Source organism: Muntiacus reevesi, chromosome 3 (assembly GCF_963930625.1).
Source record: "Muntiacus reevesi chromosome 3, mMunRee1.1, whole genome shotgun sequence".
Classification (NCBI taxonomy): Eukaryota; Metazoa; Chordata; class Mammalia; order Artiodactyla; family Cervidae; genus Muntiacus; species Muntiacus reevesi.
The window spans coordinates 37,864,143-37,877,162 of NC_089251.1; the positions used below are offsets into that span (position 1 = coordinate 37,864,143).

General features: G+C 41.5%; 1 protein-coding gene across 1 annotated transcript in view; it reads right to left on the reverse strand.

The window, feature by feature from the left end:
• ARHGAP25 (Rho GTPase activating protein 25) overlaps window positions 1–13,020 on the reverse strand; it is an 88,391-nt gene that overhangs the window by 4,908 nt on the left and 70,463 nt on the right. Inside the window, exons 6-9 of the mRNA XM_065927245.1 lie at window positions 8,160–8,292; window positions 5,708–5,781; window positions 4,030–4,151; window positions 3,039–3,223 (exon numbers count right to left, since the gene is read on the reverse strand). Coding sequence (XP_065783317.1) covers window positions 3,039–3,223; window positions 4,030–4,151; window positions 5,708–5,781; window positions 8,160–8,292 — 514 coding nt within the window. The remainder of the gene's footprint in view (window positions 1–3,038; window positions 3,224–4,029; window positions 4,152–5,707; window positions 5,782–8,159; window positions 8,293–13,020) is intronic.

The following is a 13,020-nucleotide window of genomic DNA, read 5'->3' on the forward strand; positions in this document are numbered from 1 at the left end:
TTCCTCAGGATATATGTCCAGTAGGAGGATTGCTGGGCTGTATGGTAGTTTTATTGCTAGTTTATTAAGGAATCTCCAGATTGTTCTTCATAGTGGCTGTATCAATTTGCATTCCCACGAACAGTGTAGGAGGGGTCCCTTTTCTCCACACTCTCTAGCACTTATTGTTTGTAGACTTTTTGATGATGACCATTCTGACTGGTGTAAGATGATACCTCATTGTAGTTTTGACTGGCATTTCTCTAATAATGAGCAATGTTGAGCATCTTTTCATGTGTTTCTTAGCCATCTATATGTCTTCTTTGGAGAAATGTCTGTTTAGGTAAGAAGACTATCTCTTAATTTGTCACATTAGTTGATTTTCTGCCTGGCACTTTTTTCAGAAGAATATTACATTAATACTTGAAGGAACTCGTGCTCTATAAGTGAAATGCTGACTAAAATCAATTGCTTGTGGGAAAGAGTCCTAAAATAGGATCTTTTAAAATAATCTTAGAATGGGGAGGCTTTTTCATGACCAAAATCCAGAAGCCATAAAAGAAAAGTTTGATAAATTAAATCTACATGGGTTTCCATGATTTCCCAAATTAAAAGTAAGCCACAGAAATCACTACATGCTAAATAAAAAAAGAATAAACAAACTAACAAAAATATTTGCAATGCATATCACAGACAATAGGCTATTTTCCCTAGTACATAAAGTTCATAAAATTTGAGAAGACGACAACCAATAATCAATAGAAACAGAGGCAAAGAACAAGGTCAGATGGTTTATGTAGGAAAATGCAACTGGCCCTTACACATAAGAAAACAATGTTTGGATTCTCTTACAATAGGAAAAATTCAAAATTAAAATTAATGAAATATCAATTCTTTCCTATCAGATGGGAACCCCCACTCCCTGAAAGCTAACATGCTCTGCTGGGGAAAGTGTAGAGAAATAGATTATTTCATGCATCACTGGTGGAAGTACAAAAGAGGACAACCACTATTTAACAATTTTAATCAAAATTGCATATTATAAATCTATTTACTCTCTGACTCATCAATCCCACTTTGAGGAATTTATCCAAGAAATATGAGCATGAAATGAAGCATGGTCAACATTATTTATGGCATCCTTGTTTGTAGTATAAAGGAATAAAAGTAGCCTGCTCATCTACAGGGGCTGGCTGAGTAGATCATGGTACATGCACAGAATACAATACCACATGTGTTAGTCGCTCAGTCACATCCAACTCTGTGACTACATGGACTGTGGTCTGCCAGGCTCCTCTGCCCATGGAATTCTCCAGGCAAGAATATTGGAGTGGGTTGCCATGCCCTCCTCTAGGGGATCTTCTTGACCCAGGGATCAAACCTGGGTCTTCTGCATTGCAGGCAGATTCTTTACCATCATACATCTGCCTAAAACATGGTTTATGAAGTTGCTGTCTATGTATTGACATGAAAATGTCTCCAGGGTATGCCATTAAACAGAAAAATTCAAGATACAGAGTAGCATGTGTGTGTGCCTGTGTGTGTGTAAAGGGAGAGAATGAGTATGTTATACTTTGTATAAAAAGGGAGGTAAATAACAGTTTACATTCATATTTACTTATGTTTTCATAAAGGAACATTGAAAGGACAAAAAAGGAACTGATAAAGTCAGGGAAGAATGAGGTGAGTGGAGAGAGCAGAGGGAGCTGAAGTTCTAAACATATCTCTTCTTTTGTTTTGATGTTTTTGTGTCATGGATATATATGTTCAGATTAAATTAAGAAGAAAGAGAAAAAGACTGAGCCCTAAATGTAAAATCAGAAAATCAGGGCTCAAGCTATCATTTGAGACTTCTAACTTATCACCTGCTTCAGCAACCCCACCTGGAATCCGAAGGACCTGGAACCTGAGATGCAAACTAGATCTAAGTCCCACCCTCCTGCCATTCTATTACCATCACCTTGGGCTAGTTGGTCCACCTCCCTGAGACTCGGCACCTCAGCTATAAGATATGTAAGATAAATTCTGCCCTACAGAGGAAGGGTGACAACTCCAGACGTGATCTATTTAAGGTCTCCAGCACAGTGCCTCTCCATCACTGTTACAACAAATACAGAAACCTGTCAAATGAGCAAAATGGCCACTCTCAAGGATGTCTAGGATGATTTCATTATAGGAAGTACGAACATTTCTAAATATTAATTTGATTTTAGAGTATTAGTAAGATGCACTATATCCAGACAGGCATCACCCAAGAAAAATCACAACCACCACCACCTTTTTCTCAATACTTTCCTCATCATCCACAGGATTAACAGCACTGTAGACAACTGATAGCGCCTGGTCAACCAGGAATTTTAGATTCATTACTTGGTCACACATCAAGAATCAAGCTGCTACGTAAAGTTCATGTGTTCTTTTAAAAAATATTTGTTTCTATAAAGATGTAAAAATAGTTGAGCTTTGTAAATTGTTGGCCTTAGTCTAAATTTCAGAGTCTGCAGAGTGTTTTGACATTGTGAACGTGAGCCGCAATCCTTCAGAACAAATGAGGGGGTTGACATTGCTGAGACAGTTTATCAGGGAAAGGGAAATAATACACAAACACATCACATACTCTGAGAAAGAAATCACGTTTCATGGCTTAGCAGGAAACCAGTTCTCTCTGGACTTTCACCCGGAATTTTCAACAACTCTCACTGAAACGTTTACACTGTGGTATACATTAATTTCCCTATCAAACTTCCCCGGACTGCATTTGAAAGGGTTTCCTTTTTAATGTGGGCTTCAGTGAGGACTCCCATTGCTCAGCCATTGGGGGATGGGCACACATGTCACTAATCTCATCTCTAGGATTCCAACAGAAACCAGATTTTGAAAGAGACCAGGCTTTCAAGATGCATTCAAATGAGTCTATACCAGCTGTGTCCACTGCCACAGCATCTCCCAGGACTCCCCAGATTGCCAGCCCCAGAGCAGCTCTTACATGGAATGACCTGGACTGAAGGAAGAGTTGGATGGAAAGAGGAAGGTTTTCGACACCTTACCATGTTACTTACACTGTCTGTCCTAGAAATTGGAGGGTCCTCAGTGGCATCCCAGCCCACAGAACTTCGTGCAACTGGAGGTTTCTTGGGGTCATTTTGGGGGACAGGGGGTGATAAAGGTGCATCCTTGGACTTGGGGAAAAGGACTTCATGGTCTCTGATCATCATGGTCATCACTCTTTGGATTTGAGGAGTCCCTGAAAGAAAGAAGAAAGAGATTTGTAGTGCAAGACCATGGGCAGGGGCCAGGCAGTCCTCAAGGATCTCCACCCATGAGATGTCACTAAACTTGACTCTAAAACCACATGGCCCCCAAGGACTTCAGTTGTTCCTCACAGGACCCTTCTTAATTGCTTGGGATACGGGATCCTGGTGAAAAGGATGAGACAGGAGGATATGGGACTGGGGTGAAAAAGGGTTGTTTTCAGCCTATAGTCCTCTGCATCATCTTTGATTAGGAAATAGGGAATATGACAAGAAAGAAAATGAAGACATCTTTCTCTCCTGATGTGGTCCTCAATATGACATCTGATTTCTTACTGCACACATACCAAATGTGTGCCAAGCATACTGTCTCCCCCAAATCATGGCAGACATCAATGGCATCCTGACTCTGTGTCGAGACTCCTGTTCACTGAACTAAGACACAGCCTCAGAAGTCTTTTCAGCACAGCTTTACAAGTAGCTTCTTTCTGAGGTGTCTTATAAAATCATATTTTTTTGCACTCTCTGGTTAAGGGTGTTTAAAAATACTAAGAGACTAAGAAACACCAGCTAAATGTTTTTGTGCTAGCCTACCATACTGTGTGATGACTGGTAAATCTCTAACCTCTCTGCTCTGCTGTGACCCAGAAAATAAACTGCCTGCTGATTTCACAGGGTTATTTTACAACTCAGATAAGATAATCGACAGAAAATGCTCAGCAAATTGCAGAGCAATTTGGTAGTGATGTCACTGTTATTACTTCCTCTGCCCCTGCCATCACCACGGGACCAGCAGTACCTCTCATGATCACAGCAGGGTCCTCGACCTTCGACCTGATGAGATTTACACCAATCACAGTAGCCAGATTGTCCACGCTCATTTTGTTAACTCCACAGTTCAGCTGGATTTCATGGAGGAACCTGCGGGCAGCCAAGATATCCCAGAGTGGGAGACAAGAAGATGCCACAAGGAAGTACTTCCAGGTACCAACAAGATCACAGAGGTGTGTCTCAGCTCCTTCCTCCTGGTCTCAGGAATGGGACCAGTCTGCTCTGACTACAAGAATTTGGCTTTGTCTCGAAAGATTCAAGATCAAGGAAGACAAGAAACAAGCAGCCCAGCTGCTGAGGGTGGTGTAGGGGCCCAGGGTGGGTAGGAAGCTACATTGGCAGGAAGCAGGGTCCAGTGCAAGGAGCTAAGAGCCAAGAAAGACTGAAATGGGTGTGGACCGTGCCCAGCCCTGACTTTACAGGCTCGTCTCCCAGGCGCTCTGTACATCCCGGCCGAGTCTCCAGAGAAAAAATGCTATAGTGAGATTTCATACATGGGAATTCATGCTGCCTCCTTGCTCTCATCCTCAGACTACACCACCGAGCATCTCAAATTTTCAGCAGGTGCTCAAAAACTAACAATGAATTTTCACTATAATTCTACCCACTTGAGGCATGAAGCTCTCAGACTCATTATTTAAAAAAAGGAAAAAGAAAAAACCTGAAAAGATCAGCAAAGGGATTTCTAAATGCTAGCTCTAAAAAACACTTTTAAATGAACAGGCTGAAGCAATATAAAATTTCCAATATGGAGAAATTCTCAGAGAAGGGTGTGGTGTCCAAATGAGAAAATTTTATGGAATATTAAGGAGTCATATATAACCCTATTTTGCGACATATGAAAATTCTCAAACTATAACATTTAGCCAAAAGAAGCAGGCTACAAATACATATATTATTAATATATATACATATTTCTAATTTGGTATAAAAATTGTTTCCATATTATTTATATTGATATATGTGAAGATCTAGCACAGAGACAACAACATTCAGAAGGAAACACATTCAAATGTTAATAGTGATTTTTGCTGGGTGAAGCAGACTTGGGGTAATTTTTGTTTATATACAGTACTTTGTATTTTGCTGGTTTCCAAACCAAGCATCTATCTCTTTTATAATTTGGAAACTATAAAAAATATTTAAAAAAAAATAAAGAGAAATTCAGCTATGTCTGGGATGGAGATCCAGGCTTCCAACTCAGCCTGATCTGGGTCAATCCACATACCATGTTTTGCCACAAAGTCTGCACACAGCAGGTCCTCAGAAAGGGAACTAAGAAAGGTGGCCCGAAAGAATGCCTCTGGGGTGCTAAGTTACGGTCCAGAGTCAGGAAGATGAGAGATACTTCTAGAAAAATTATAAGGATTCTGGGTTCTAATGCCTGTCCCAGGATTCTGGGCAGCCCTGGAGTAGGTTTGAAGGAGGATGTATGTTTCCTTTTTGTGTTGATCAGATTTTCAGGGGATCCTTTAAATTATCTTGGGGTCACAGGAAACTACCTCAGTGGTATGCGAATAGAGTTGACCTTCCAAAGGTCTGGACCAGAATCTCTTGAGTTCACAGGGATACTCTTTCCTCCTCTAACAGGGGCCATCTTTCTGGTGTGGCTGAAAATTACGGAGCTGATTCCAGGGGCCTCTTACCTGCAGATGTAGCTCAGGAGGCTATAGTTGTCTCGGGGAAGAATGGAGAGCTGTTTTATCAACTCCTGCTGGGCCTGGGAAGAGATTTCAACACCAGTGAATGAATCTGCTAACTTGCCAGCAATGGGACCCTGGAACATAAGTGGAGTTTATCTCTGAAGGAGCAACATTTTGGCAGTCAATCTTGTCTGTCTCCACAGTTTTCTATGTTTTTTAAAAAAATGTTTTTGAAAAAACAAAACGTTTTTGAAATAACTATAAATCCACAGGAAGCTGCAAAAACAGCATGGAGATGCTCATTGTTTTTTGTACAGTGTATTTCTTTATTCATCTGCAATTATGCTCTCCTCCCCAACTCGGAGCTACTCTAAGGCAAGAACTAAGTGATAACCATACTCACAATAATTGTTTGTTTTGTAAATGCTAGAGATGTAACATTCCAATAAAGAACTGGACCAGAACCAAATGCCCCCAAGTAACTTCAAATGTATTGAGAAGGAGGATGCTTCTGAGAACTGGGATTTCAAGCAATATGGTTTTCCTGGAACACACTGGGACACAAGGCCAGGATGACCAACTGGGAGGGCAGGTGAGAGGTCTGAAGGTTAGAGCTCCATGATCACACTGATCGTCAGAGAGAGTCATACAAGGAGCGCATGTGCCAGGAAGACGAAGGAAGGCACACTTTCTTTCCTCTTCTCACTCATAGCACCTGTAGGGGCTGCCGTCACTATTTTTTAAAGATTTTTTTTTTTAATGTGGATCATTATTATTTATTGAATTTGTTACATTGTTACTTCTGTTTTATGTTTTGGTTGTTTTTGGCTGCAAGGCATGTGGAATCTTAGCTCCCTAACCAGGGATGGAACCCACACCCCCTGCACTGGAAAATGAAGTTTTAACCCCTAGACCACCAGGGAAGTCCCAAATCAATAATTTTAAAATGTCACTCACTTGTGACACATATCCCTTGGTTCTCAAAATGATCCTGTTATGAAATCTAAGTTTGTACTATCTAATATAACAGCAACTTGCCATATGTGACTATTAGGAAATACAATAAAATTAGAAATTTTGTTCTTTAGTTGCACTAGCCACATTTCAAGTACCTAGTGGCCACATACAATGAGCAGTTACTACATTGGACAGTGCAGTTATGTAACAGTTCAATCATTGTAGAAAGTTCTCTTGGTCTAAGTAAATAAACTGAGTCTTACAGAAGATTCATCATTTGCCATCAATAAATGGCAAAATCAAAGTTAAATTTATTGCAAGTTTTTCTGTGCACCATTTTGCCAGAGAGAGCTTTTAACATAGCAGTGCTAAACACAAATCTCCTCCCACCCCCAATGTGGGGAGTTAGACCCCTTTATTAGCTGTGTGTTATTGGAGAAGACTCTTGTGTGGTGTTGGAGAAGACTCTTCAGAGTCCCTTGGACTACAAGGAGATCCAACTAGTCCATCCTAAAGGAAATCAGTCCTGAGTGCTCATTGGAAGGACTGATGCTGAAGCTGAAACTCCAATACTTTGGCCACCTCATGAGAAGAGTTGACTCATTGGAAAAGACCCTGATGCTGGGAGGGATTGGGGGCAGGAGGATAAGGGGACAACAGAGGATGAGATGGCTGGATGGCATCACCGACTTGATGGACTTGAGTTTGGGTAAACTCCGGGAGTTGGTGATGGACAGGGAGGCCTGGGATGCTGCGATTCATTCGGTCGACTGAGCGACTGAACTGAACTGAACTGATTAACTGTGTAATACAAAGGCATTCATGGACCATTTAGTTTTGCAAATCTAAAAACCATGAAGGTTTTATTGTTGTCAGTAGGGTTTTACTGGTTTCTTTTGCTGGTTGGTTAGTTTGTTTAACATGATTCTAATGTGGTTAACTGTTGACTCTTTAAGGAAACAATTTACCTGAGGATCAAAACTCCTGCTGGTGAGGAGCTTTGTGATGTTGCAGACAGGAACTGTAGGCCCTGCAGGCAGCTGTGGCTGAAATGAGCCAAGGAAAGTTCCTGTCCTTCCTCTCCCTGGCATATGTTCCTCATAGATCCACGCCTGTCATGCATGGTATCACAAAGCTAGAACACTCGGACCCCGCATCTGCCCTCCAGGTTGGTCAGTCTGTCTTTCTGTTCCAGCGGGTTTCAGCAAGGCCATATTGCTTGAAACCTTCTCAGAAGCATCCTCCTTCTCTTAATAGCTTTAAGGTGACTTGAGGGTATTTGACGATAGCCCAGTTCTTTGTTGGAGTGTGACATCCCACAAAGACTGTCACCATAATTGGCTTCATTTGACTTTTCGCTGTTGAGAAAGTTTTAGTTTAACAAAGTATCTCACCAAAAGGTCCACCCGGGACCCACTGTTGCTTGCCCACCAGACTAGTGTTCAGTAACCATTACCTTTTTCCAAAGTAGGACAACTTACTCTAATGACATACAAACCTTTGCCTCATCTGAATTCATGAGCTGCCCACAGAGCAGGAACCCATCGTACTGGCTCCAGGGAACCACGGGCTCTGGGAGGTCTCGGAGGTAAAGCTTCAGCAGGGAGGCCACGGTGTGGACGTCTGTATCTCTGGAGGAAAATAAGCAATGCTTTTTGAAAGTAAAGTTCCAGAATTCTCCTCACCTCCCTGCTGGCAATCCACTGAATAAAATCCCAGGTCCCCAAAAGGAAATTTTGCAAAGGAGTGGAGTTTGATAAAGACACATTTGACTAAAATATTTTTGCTATTCCCCCTTGGGGAATAACAATCCCCAACACCATTTCCTTTATCTCTTCTACCTAAGTGCCTCAAAGATAAGTTGAAGGTCTACTTTTCCATTAAACCTGTTAAACTATCTAGCTTTCATTGCTTTCTTCTTTCTCTAAGCCACTTAGTATACTACAATTTAGCATTTTCTATGTAGTCTATAGTTTTTCATGCAATAATTCATTTATAGCTATGGCCCATTGTTCTCTTTAATCCCTCAGAAAGTTTAACATAGTTCTGGGGTTCATTCATATATTTACATGATGATTTATTCAACACTTACTCTCAACAGTAAGAGTTGAGAGAATCTACTAGGTTCAAGATACTCAGATACAGGGATTTCAGCAGTGAACCTGGGGGACACACAAGAGCCCTGTCCTCATGGAGCGAGAAAGCTGTGCAGACTCAAATGTTACCAAGTCATTATAATACTGTGTGGTTAGTGCAAAGAAAAAGGAAGTTCCGGACCTGGAACTGCATCGAAATGTAGAAAAGGGATATCCAACATAGAACTGGGAAGTCCTAGGAGACTCTTCAGAAAAGATTTGAAGAATGAGGAGGAATTAGGGCATGGGGCAGGCAGCACAAGTATCAACAAGGAGGATGGAGGTAAGACTGGGTAAACCATGGCCCAGGAGCCAAATCTGGCCTATTGCCTTTATGTGTACATCCTGTGAGCTAGGAATGGGTTTTACATTTTTAAATGGCTGTGGGGGGGGGGGGGGCATGCTCAAAAGAAGAATATTTCATGGCAAGTGAAAAATTATATGAAATTTGAATTTCAGCATCCATAAATAAAGTGTTATAGGAACACAGCCATGCTCATTCATTTTTGTATTGTCTTCAGCTGATTTCATGCTATACGAACAGAGTTGAGTAGCTGCAGTAGATATTGTCTGACCCACAAAGCCTAAATATTTCATTTGTGGCCCTTTAAGAAAAGTCTACTGATCTCTGGGGTTTATGGAGTTTATTGCATTTATCCCACAGCTCTATAAGAGAAAATGAGTCTGAATATTCCATAAACTTGAAGCTCAATAGTGAAAAAGCATATGCTTATTTCATATCAAGGAAAATTGGTCATGAACCCCACTGTTCATAGCGGCACTATTTATAATAGCCAAGACATGGAAGCAACCTAAATGTCCATTGACAGATGAATGGATAAAGAAGATGTGCTACATATATGCACAATGGAATGATACTCTGCCTTTAAAAAAAAATCTTATAATGCCATTTGTAGCAACATGGATGGATCTAGAGAATATACTAAGTAAGGCAGATAGAGAAAGACAAATATACGATATCGCTTACATGTGGAATCTAAAACAATAGTACAAATGGACTTACTTACAAAACAGAAATAGACTCATAGACATAGAACACAAATTCATGATTAGCAAAGGAAGAAGGTGGGTTGGGGTAAATCGGGATCTGGGATTAACACATACACACTACTGCATATAAAGTAAGTAAATAACAAGGACTATTGCAGAGCACAGGGGACTATAGTCCATATCTTGTAATAACCTATAATGGAAGAGAGTCTGAAAAAGAATTGATATATATGTGTGTGTAACTGAAGCACTTTGCTGTACACTCCAAACACTGTAAATCAACTATGCTTCAATTAAAAAAGAAAGAAAAAGAAAAAACTGGTGTTTGTAAGAGACAGCCCCAGTAGTATTTTGAAAAGCTGTGATGTGGTAAAAGGTTCAGCTGATCTGAGTGCTTCCTGGACATTAGCAATGGGGGATACAGAAGTGGACGGGCTGGGTGGGAACGACTCTTGGAGGAGGGCCAGGAGGCGTGGATGTGGGCAAGAGGAGGAGAAGGCAGGCATTTGAGGCCTCAGAAACCAGAACATCATGGCTTGACTGTGGAGCTCTCTGTCTTGACGTTTCATGTAAATGTTTTCTCTTTGGTTTGTTTGACGGCTGGTGGTTGGAGCTGCCTTCTGAAAAGGCTCCAGCTTTTGCGGCCCGTGAACTCTAACTCAAAGCAGAACTCGAGCAAGCACAGAGTCCTGCTTCTGTTCCACTGCTGCCTTCAGGAAATCAGGGGTGGGGACTATTCACTTAAAGGTGGGGGTTCTGGAAAAGACTTCCCTGCTGAGTCACTGCCTAAAAATACCTTGGCAAAGCCCTCTCATCAAAATGCAGGAGAAGTTCCCCAGAAAATAGCATCTGACACTTTGCAGAGCAGCACTCTCTTAAGTCCAGAAATCTCCTTTGTCCCAATGCCCCTGAATCACTGTCCATCCAATGGGCGTCTCTGGTTTGATTGAAGCCCTTCCCCCACCCCACAGCCTCTAATCTTACTCTGCAACTGCCCCTGGAATCCCTCTAAGTCCTGCCCCTCCTTTCCCCACCCTGTTCCAGAAGGCCATCAAGTCTTTTGCCAGGATTCTGCCCCAGCCCCTATTTGGCTTCCTACCACCATGACTCCATTCTCCAATGCATCGTCCATCATGTGGCACAGCCCCCAAAACTCAGAACACACCCACAGAACAAATATGGAAAACAAAGAATTTGAAATGAGAGAAATAGTATAGATAATACATCAAGAACCAGAAACTTTTGAAGATAAACATAGCAACAAAAAAGTCAAACTCTATAGATAGCTCAATCAGGAGAAGGTAATAACCAACATTAGAAAAGAGGAAGGGATTGTAACCACAGATACAGGATTGATACTTCAAAGTTATCATCAAAAAGCACAATTAGCCATCTAAATCATCATAGAATATTGTAACCCACTGAATGCTTTCCAGTTCATTTTGTCAGGGGAAGATAATTCTGCTTGGCTTGGCTGAATACTCAGGCTTGTTTATTGTATCTCAGATTAAGTGCCATTTTGGGGTGAAAGCAAGAATACTGGAGTGGGCTGCCATGCCCTCCTCCCAGGGGATCTTCCCAACCCAGGGATGGAACCCAGGTCTCCTGCATTGCAGGCGGATTCTTTTCTGTCTGAGCCACCAGGGAAGCCCCCTAAATCCAGTAGATCACGTCAAAAGCCCCCTGCTGAAATGAAAAATGATGAAAAAATGAAACTAAAAATAGATGAAAAAAAATACTGTCTATTTTTCATTTTTTGGCACTTAACACAATAGAACTATACAGTTTTGTTTCTAAGTTTTTGGTTTAATGTCTGTGCCCCCATGGTTACAGAACTGGCTCAAATATCATGGTTATAGTCTAAATTTCCAGCATGATTTTTCCTGAGTTTGCTTTTCCTCCAATCTAATGAAATGTCCTCATATATATATACATATATATATATATATATATATATTTTTTTTTTTTTTTTTTAATCAAAGACTGAGAACAAGTCAGGAGCCAAGTGACTTCTGAGTTCAATGACTGACCCATCAGAGATTAGCCAAGACCTCTCAGATGGTCTGTCGACCGTTGTGTTGTAACACTGACCCAATGTGGCACACTTGTCCTTTTCTCACAGAAATATAGGTATGCGAAGTGAATCATATATGGGCAGTATCTAGCCCAGAAGTAACTTGACAAAGACATTTTAAAATTTTATTTATATGTTTAATGAGAACCAGATACATCTGCAGTAGAACCTACCAAATAAGAGCACCTTTGTTTTTCTCCTTTCTAGTGAGGTAATTCGGGGGATCTGATGGTGGAATGTAGAAGATCTAGACAAGTACCCTAGGGGTCACGTGGCCCCAGGAGTCAGCCCTGAAGAGTCTTAGGTGACCCTTCTTACTTTGGATGTGTAAATTCTATTCATCAGTCCTAGGGGGGTGGAGCAATCAGACAAGGTGTGTGTGACTCTCCTCCCTCCAGCCCCAAATATTTCACAGGAATCAAAGACTCAACTCCAACCACCCAGGCTGACTTTATAGGTGTAGGAGCTCAAGCCTCGGGCAGGTGTTTGGTAACTCCCATAATCACCTCTAGTCCTCCTGGCTGACTGCTCTCATTACTTTAGCAATAACCCATCTGCATCTTTTGATCCACGCAAAGCTCGTTAAAAACATAAGAAGAAAAGTCAGGGTGAAGGTAGTGTGCTTGATTGAACAGGTGCCTGATGGTGAAATGTGAAAGCTCTGTAAATTTGATGCCCATAATCTGCTCTCATTACAGTAACATCTTTGCCTGTTGCTTTCCTGTTAAAACACAGCACCTTGATAAATTAACTTATTGGATGCCAAGGACAGCAGAGACAGACATATGATGCTCCAAACCAAGACAGTGGCTGAGAATGGAGAGAAAGAGACAGGTCTCAGCGATGCTTCCGAAGGAGAGTGGGCATCATTGGTGGCTGGAGTGGGAGGGGAAGGAGAGGGAGGGTGAGATGGTCGGCACAGTACCACACTTAGCTGTTCACGGTTGTCCCAGGATCAGCCCTAGTTCTCCAACGTAAACAAGCTCCTGGGGGATTTCAATCTTTGGAGACTGGCTCACTAAACCTCGGTTTATGGGCTGCAGATTTGGAAAGAACAATGGCTCTTTCTTGCCAGCAGGACAAGCGCGTGCAGGCAACTGAGCAAATATTGCACAACAGGTCAAAAGTATACAACGTCG